The sequence below is a fragment of the Antennarius striatus genome, chromosome 4 (assembly GCF_040054535.1).
Source record: "Antennarius striatus isolate MH-2024 chromosome 4, ASM4005453v1, whole genome shotgun sequence".
Lineage (NCBI taxonomy): Eukaryota > Metazoa > Chordata > Actinopteri > Lophiiformes > Antennariidae > Antennarius > Antennarius striatus.
The window spans coordinates 14,385,170-14,392,970 of NC_090779.1; the positions used below are offsets into that span (position 1 = coordinate 14,385,170).

The 7,801-nt window shown below is 40.1% G+C and overlaps 1 protein-coding gene and 1 non-coding gene across 2 annotated transcripts; one reads left to right on the top strand and one right to left on the bottom strand.

Moving 5' to 3' along the window:
* Positions 1–259: 259 nt before the first annotated feature.
* Positions 260–332, bottom strand: trnar-acg (transfer RNA arginine (anticodon ACG)). The gene has a single exon. It is a non-coding gene; the product is annotated as a tRNA-Arg (tRNA).
* A 413-nt stretch (positions 333–745) lies between these two features.
* On the top strand, positions 746–7,433 carry ces2b (carboxylesterase 2b). The gene is made up of 13 exons (XM_068313069.1): positions 746–1,017; positions 1,107–1,341; positions 3,121–3,313; positions 3,400–3,538; positions 3,790–3,923; positions 4,736–4,889; positions 5,586–5,705; positions 5,804–6,046; positions 6,144–6,221; positions 6,307–6,454; positions 6,559–6,708; positions 6,819–6,891; positions 6,972–7,433. Exons 2-13 carry the CDS (start codon positions 1,266–1,268, stop codon positions 7,150–7,152), a joined length of 1,689 nt encoding a protein of 562 aa, XP_068169170.1. The 5' UTR covers positions 746–1,017; positions 1,107–1,265; the 3' UTR covers positions 7,153–7,433.
* The last annotated feature ends 368 nt before the right edge of the window (positions 7,434–7,801 follow it).

Below are 7,801 nucleotides of genomic sequence, written 5' to 3' on the forward strand. Positions count from 1 at the left end.
CTGTACAAAATCGGAACATTAGTATCCTGAGTGTAATTGTATATACTGTATGTTACCTTTTCCTATTAAAGATCAAAAACAAAAACTTGTCTTGTCTTGGTTTGGTGGTTCTACTTGGCATTTGGCTAAAGACGACAGTACCAGAAAGTGTCTGTAAAATTATGACGTTTATGACTACAAAGATATTTGCACCACCACACTGTGTTTTAAAAAAAAAGGTATTGAAAACAAATTACGAGGCAACAAAACAAAAATATTTCGAGCCAGCCAGGAGTCGAACCTGGAATCTTCTGATCCGTAGTCAGACGCGTTATCCATTGCGCCACTGGCCCGATGCGTGATTCATATGCTGTCTACATATATATCACTATCATTACGGTGATATGCCATTTTCCGAAGGCAGATGGACCAGCAAGCAAAACAAATCACAATATAGTTCATAAATCGGCTGGGGACACTAATGATATACTTCTTTTTAGGTATACTTAGTTTAGAGTTCTTTTGATGCAGGGGTTAAGGAGCTTCTGGTTTTGTTTTTACTTTAAGGTGAATACCTCTTTAGAGGAGTTTGGATCCAGAACCGAGCCGCTGCTCCTTCGCGTGGAAAGGAGTCAGTTGAGGTGGTTTGGGCATCTGGTGCGGATGCCTCCGGGACGCCTCCCTAGGGAGGTGTTTCTGGCACGTCCAGTTAGGAGGAGACCTCGGGGCAGACCCAGGACCAGGTGGAGGGATTACATCTCACCACTGGCCTGGGAACGCCTTGGGACCCCCCAGTCAGAGCTGGTGGATGTGGCCGGGGAAAGGGAAGTTTGGGGCTCCCTGTTGAAGCTGCTGCCCCCGCGACCCGACTACGGATAAGCGGTGGAAGATGGATGGACATCTTTAGAGGAAGACCAAAGAGGAGGTTTATGGATGTAGTGAGGGAGGACATGAAGGTAGTTGGTGTGAGAGAAGAGGATTCAAAGGACAGGGCTAGATGGAGGAACACCCTCGTTTTCAAAGTTGACCTGAAACGAGGTAAAGTGCATTCAGTTTCTGCACTATCTGGATTTCACGGGTCATTATTTTATATTTTAATGCTAGATTCGTCCCCATGGCGAACAAAGGAAAACAGCAGGAGGCAGAGGGTCTGATTCCCGTTGGTCACCTGTCGCTGGCCGTAAAGTCAGTCGTTGTGACGTCACACTTGTTGCAGCACACCTTCGGTCCCGATCAGCTCCTCTCGCCATTCCGTTTCCTGGCAGCGTCGCAGTCCATTCACCACCATGGACTTGTGTGTGGACCGAACCTTCTTCGGAGTGGTCTCAGTTTTATGTCTGAGTGTTGCGGCAGACCTGCACGGTGAGTAGACAACAAGTAATTTGCTGTCTTTACAGTCTAATCCAATCCGATCTTTATTTGTTGAGCACTTTACCACAACCGCAGTCGACCAAAGTGCTGTACAGACGAATAAATAAAAAGAACAAACATTATAGATAAAAGACAAAGTGGCTCAAATATTGCAAGTAAAATTAAAATCTATATGCTTACAAGGGGTTCAGGGGGCCTGTATACTGTTAAAAACTAACACAGAATGTATATACTATACCTGAGTGACAATGTAATTTCCCCTTGTGGGATTAATAAATTGTACTTCTTCTTCCAACATTGTCCTCTTCTGTTCAACACTGTCCTGTCCAGCATTGTTCTGTCCTGTCCTGTTTTGTCCTGTCCAACACTGTTCTGTCCTGTCTAACTGTCCTGTCTTCTGTTCAACACTGTCCTGTTCACTACTATCTTGTCTGTTCTGTCCTGCCCACCTCTGCATGTGAGGAACATGAACATATACTCAGTCTCCTTACAAGGTCATTCACTTCAATAACAGTTAAGGTTAATACAGGAAGTGATAAATCTTGCTGAAAAGCAGGGGTCAGGTTTCATGCATAGGGGCCACGTATACAGTATACCCAACATCAACCAGAATATGAATTAATTATAGTCTAACCTAGAGAAATCTATGGTCTTGCCTACAAGTGGGCCAGTTTTTCAAATTTTATCAAGGAAAATTTGTCCCCCAGCCAATGATGTTCATGACAATATAACAAGGACATCCAATAGGCAGCTATTCACATTATTGGCACTACACCCAATGCACCTATTCAGTGTAAACCTACATGAACTCTGCCTTGTACCTACTGAAACCTTTTACCAATAAACAGGTAGTGACACAGGGTCCAAAGGTGAAATCCCAACAGGTTGGGACTTGTTATGTGTCAGGTAACTAGTTTGCTATACTTGCTTTATTCTGGCCATAAGAATTTAAAAGTATGAGTGGGTGTAAAAAAAAAAGGTCAAATTGGTTAAAATCAGAGATATCTGAGATATCAGATTACATTAACAATTATAGTAGCAATATATTCCTGGATGATTGTTGCTATCATGTCTGAACTGATGCCTTTAGTACATACATTCACCGCAACACTTTCAGCTGCCTGAATATGAACATTCATACATCCACATATGCTTCATATCCTATCTAACCCAACTTTATTATTATTATTGTGTTTACCCATGTGTTTTTAATGTATATCCACATGTCTGTAATAAAAATCAAAAAATAACAACCATTTGCCACAGTTTTAAAATAGAGTGAAGCTCTACCGTGACAACCACAGATGTAGAGGTACACTTCACCGGTTTGCATTAGCAGTGCAATAACTATTTTCTTAAAGGCTAAAGCAATTGAACTTTTGTTCATCATAAATACGATTAAAGTCATAATTATTTATAATCAGAAAATATTTAATTACTTTATAATTATTTGTCAAGAAGAAGTATTGATTCAGTCATAAGAATAAAATCATCTGTGAAACCCAAACTGGATTAACAGGTTCATATTCGATAAACACGGTTTATCTATTGCAATAGTTGTCTGTTCGCTAATTCACCAACTGTTTTCTTCAAGTCTATTGTGCCTGTTTTAAGATGAGCAAGCATCATGAGACGTGAAGAATAGGGCTTAAACATAGCGTGGTGCACCAAGCTACCTCCAACCAGATAATGCAGTTTTTTAGGATTTCATTCATATATATGTTATTGTGATCTTTTTGTGATTTTGAGAGTGTTCTAATATCCTGACAGCACCACAAGTCCACACAGAGCTAGGCAGCCTGACAGGTGAGTATGTAAGGTTGAAAGGGAAGGAGACTGGGGTCCACGCCTTCTTGGGTGTCCCGTTTGCCAAGCCACCCATAGGTCCTGCTCTGAGGCTGGCTGCCCCTCAGCCTGTAGAGAGATGGGGGGGAATGAGGAATGCCACCCATCAGCCACCCATGTAAGGCAATCATGTGCATCAGTGATTGTATATAAAATAAAGAGAAATCATATCCAATATTTTTTGGTAAATTGTGTCTTTTTCAGGTGTGTTCAGAGTATGGAGGCTGCTAAGATGGTGCTCAAAGCGCTTGATATGGAGACAGAGCTCCAAGACATTTCCGAAGACTGTCTTTATCTCAACATTTACACTCCTGCAGATCGAGCTCCTGATGCCAAGCTTCCAGTAAGAACTTTTGCTGCAGTTTAGACTTTCTCTGTACCTGAGATTCAGCCCTGGATAATCAATAATGAACTAATAATTACAGTATGAAGCAGAGTGAAAAACATCTACCACAAAATACTAGTTTTGTCAGCATCATGTTTAAAGCTCAATTTTTATTTTGTTGAATGTAGTTCTATGCCTTCAGTTAGACTGAAATGAATTTGGGCCTTATGCTCAGTTGAAAGGATCAAGGCTTTTCATTACCTTTCCAGGTTATGGTTTGGATCCACGGTGGAGGGTTTGCTATGGGTGCAGCTTCCGTGTATGATGGCTCTGCCCTCGCTGGATACCAGAATGTGGTTGTGGTTGTTATCCAGTACCGCTTGGGACTTTTGGGCTTCCTCAGGTAAAATGAGTGCTTCTGAAAACAAGCTGGGATTTCAGCCAAGTTTTGTATACTGTATACTTTTACATACTGATACATTCTGGACGGTTTATACCTTCAAAAAAGGTGATGGTGACAGGACTGGAAGCCAGTCAGAGCACTTAATATTGTAAATACACATCCAGAATTCATTCATTCATTTTCTAAAACTGCTTCATCTGCTGTCGCGGCTCGCTTGGTGCTGAAGCCTATCTCAGCCAACCGGGGGCGTGAGGCAGGGGACACTCTGGACGCAATTTCAGTGCACCATGGAACCACATATATACACTGACAAGGACATGTAAACAGACTCACACCTACAGTCAGCTTGGGACTGCCCAGATCTGAGGCCTTTCACATTCATAAACTAAAAATAACAGTGCATTTAGTTTCAGACATAAATGTCCTCGTGCAGGATTAGCTTGTAATGTACAGTATGTTACAATAGTATCCAGCTGCTGGTGCCCCTTATTACACCACCAGCAGCACAAATGGATTGATTGATTGATTGATTGATTGATTGCAAATGAGAAATGCTTATTCCAGCCCTTGCGATACTTGTGTGTATTAATTGTAGCCCAATGACATAAATACTATGCTAATAAATGTTCTTTTGACTTAATTATAGCTTCATTTTTTTTGAAGTGCTGCTCAATTATGTTAGAGCAAATGTCTAATAATGCATAAGCATGATCACGTTCTTCTAGTTGTTATCTGATCTCCACAACCACGGATCAATCAATCATTTTTTCCCAAATAATTAAACAAAAAAACTAAATGCTTGTTCTATCCAGCACTGGTGATGAGCACATATCGGGAAACTTTGGTTTGCTCGACCAGGTCGAGGCACTGAAGTGGACTCACAAGCACATCCACAATTTTGGAGGAGATCCAAATTTAGTTACCATATTTGGGGAGTCTGCCGGCGGAATGAGCGCATCTCTCATGGTAAGGATCAATCTATATTAAATTGGCAGTTGTTGATATTGTTAGTGCATATTTCCCTACATATTGCAAGCACTGTATACAGTGCCTTGCCAAAATATTGGCCCCCAAAAAACTTGTTGATATTTTGCCACATTTCAGGCTTCAAACTTAAAGAAAACAAACTGAAAATATTTTTCAAGAATCAACAACATGTGAGACACAATCATGAAGTGGAACCAAATTTATTCAACATTTTATATTGTGTTTACAAATAAAACACTGAAAAGTAGGACGTGCAAGTGTGAGACCAAATGACACACAGGTGCACTCTGTTTGTTATTGTTAGTCATTTAGGTCAACATTGGATCATTCAGAAGTCATCAGAGAACTTCTGGAGTTGTTTAGCTGAACTGAGAGAACAGGGGACCAATATTTTTGCAAAACCTACGTTTCAGTTTTAAATATTTGTAAACACAATATAAAATGTTGAATAAATTTAGTTCCACCTCACGATTGTGTTTCACATGTTGTTGATTCCTGAAAAATATTTTCAGTTTGTTATCTTTTAGTTTGAAGCCTGAAATGTGGCAAAATTTCAAAAAGTTCTTGTGGGGGGGGCAATATTTTCGCAAGGCACTGTAGTTATATCTCAAACAAAAATATTGCTGCTCATTGAACTGATGACTTTTTTTTTTTTTTTTGCAACGTGATCAACAGCTTCTCTCACCACTGTCTGAAGGCCTGTTCCACCGTGCCATCGCTGAGAGCGGCACTGCTGCATTGGGTTTCATTTTTGATTCAAAATCCAAACTCAACGATCCTCTACCTGTGACACAGGTTGATGAACAACTTCTTTATTTTGACGTATAAACTGTCTGTAGTGCACATCATTGAATTTATTACATTAACTTTGTTCTGTAATCTGTTGTCCTCAGATGGTAGCAAATATGTCCGGCTGTAGCCAGAACAGCAATGAGGAGATTGCTGATTGCATCAGAAACATGAATTTCGATACTATTATAAATCTTGCAAATGATCAGAAATTGAGATTTCCCATAATTACTGATGGACATTTCCTGACAAAGCCTGTGGATGAGCTCTTGCGGAAACATGAATTTCTCACCGTCCCTTTTATGACTGGTGTTAACGATGATGAAGGGGCCTGGCTACTACCTTCTGTGAGTGTTTACACTTCATCCATTCCAATTTGGACCATGAAAACAATATTTTAAGTGTCTGAAATGTTAATGCAGCTGTATCCATGTCTTCCCGTAGTTCCTAGCTCCTCCAAACTGGACGGAGGGAATGGATCAGGAGCAAATCATGAACTTAATGTCTATGTTCTTCCCTGATGTAAGACAGACACTGCCTGATGTTTCAACATTATTATTTTTGTTCATCATGTTCAGACAACTGACAGAATGCTCATTTGCTAAAGCCCAAAGATGCCATCTACAAGAATTTGATTGTAGAAGAATACACTGGAACCGGCGAAGATCGGGTGAAAAATAGAGATGGGCTCATTAAGATATTAGGTGATCTGATGTTCGTCATTCCAGCCATCATGACTGCTAATGCCCACAGAGGTAGTACATTTATACAAGAATATGCAAATCGATTACAGAACCATTATTTAAACTTTACGTCAAATATTCAAAAACATTATGATGTCAAATGTATCTACTTCTAGATGCAGGCGCCCCCATGTATTTGTATGAGTACCAGTATGCTCCAAAGTTCCTGCAGTCAATAAGACCTAGCTTTGTTGGGTGTGACCACGCAGATGAAATCTTCGCTGTATTGGGAGTTTGCTTCACAACTAGTCATGTAAAACTAATAAGTAAGTGGAATATTAGAGTTACATTTCAATGTTACACCAGAGATCTGGTTGTTCCCTGGTTTTCCAGCAGTACATTGCAAATTTGTTTATCATATACACATTTATTTGAGGTGAATGCTCTGAAGAAGAGGAGCAGCTCAGCAAAAAAGTGATGAGCTACTGGGGCAACTTTGCTCGCACGGGGTAAGAAGTCAGTCTCAAAATATATTACTGACAGAGAAAAGACAAACATGCCTAGAATTTATGTGTCTGTCTTTGTATAGGTCTCCTAATGGGGTTGGCCTGGCCCACTGGCCAGAGTATGGAAACGAAGAAAACTACTTAAAAATTGGGTTGAAGGAACAGACAGTCGGTCAGCATTTGAAGAAAGACCAGTTTGTCTTCATGACTGAGACCATCCCAGAGAAGATCAAACAAGAAGAAAAGGAGCACTCTGAGCTGTAGAATCATCCCATCTTTCTGCGTTCCTCATCAACCACAAGAAATCTGAAAACTGTTCAACTAACATCATGTTAACAAGTTTTTGAGTACCTTCTGAAACCTATACAAAGGACGATACTTTGGATTTTCTACAAAGTGAAAATCCATGACAGAGAATTTAAATGCTCAATATACAGTATATATGCTAGGAATATATAGGAGCACCACATAAGCATGTAGACAACAGGATCCCACACATAATAATGAAATGACTACAATATGGAATAAAACAATTTTAAACCATTTTGCCAATTTTTTATACTTTTTAGATATGACTCAATTTGGTCCAACAGTTGTTTTTTATCCAAAAAGCACAAGAAACACAAGATTCACTTGCACACCAGCCGTGATTGTCACGATGAGTCCCCAACCCAACCTGTGGTAAGTCTCAGAGGAGAACAAGCATTTGGAATATGATGGCTGAAAACTAAATCACCACTAGTTTTTGCCCTGTTTAAGGAACAGGAAACAGGAGAAGAACCGTCACCTATAGGATCTGGTGGGGCTTCCCGTTTCAAAAAGCAACGGTGTATTAGAGCCATAGGCGAATGCAACTCCATGCAATGCATAAATTACATAAATTTAACACAAATTCAAGAGTAAAAAGTCAACC

What these genes read in the sequence shown, in the direction of transcription:
- ces2b (XM_068313069.1), top strand. Translation starts at nt 1,266, where the DNA reads ATGGACTTGTGTGTGGACCGAACCTTCTTCGGAGTGGTCTCAGTTTTA. An exon ending in CTCCTGATGCCAAGCTTCCA is followed by an intron (nt 3,539 to 3,789) that starts GTAAGAACTTTT and finishes TTACCTTTCCAG; the next exon opens with GTTATGGTTTGGATCCACGG. An exon ending in GACTGCTAATGCCCACAGAG is followed by an intron (nt 6,455 to 6,558) that starts GTAGTACATTTA and finishes ATCTACTTCTAG; the next exon opens with ATGCAGGCGCCCCCATGTAT.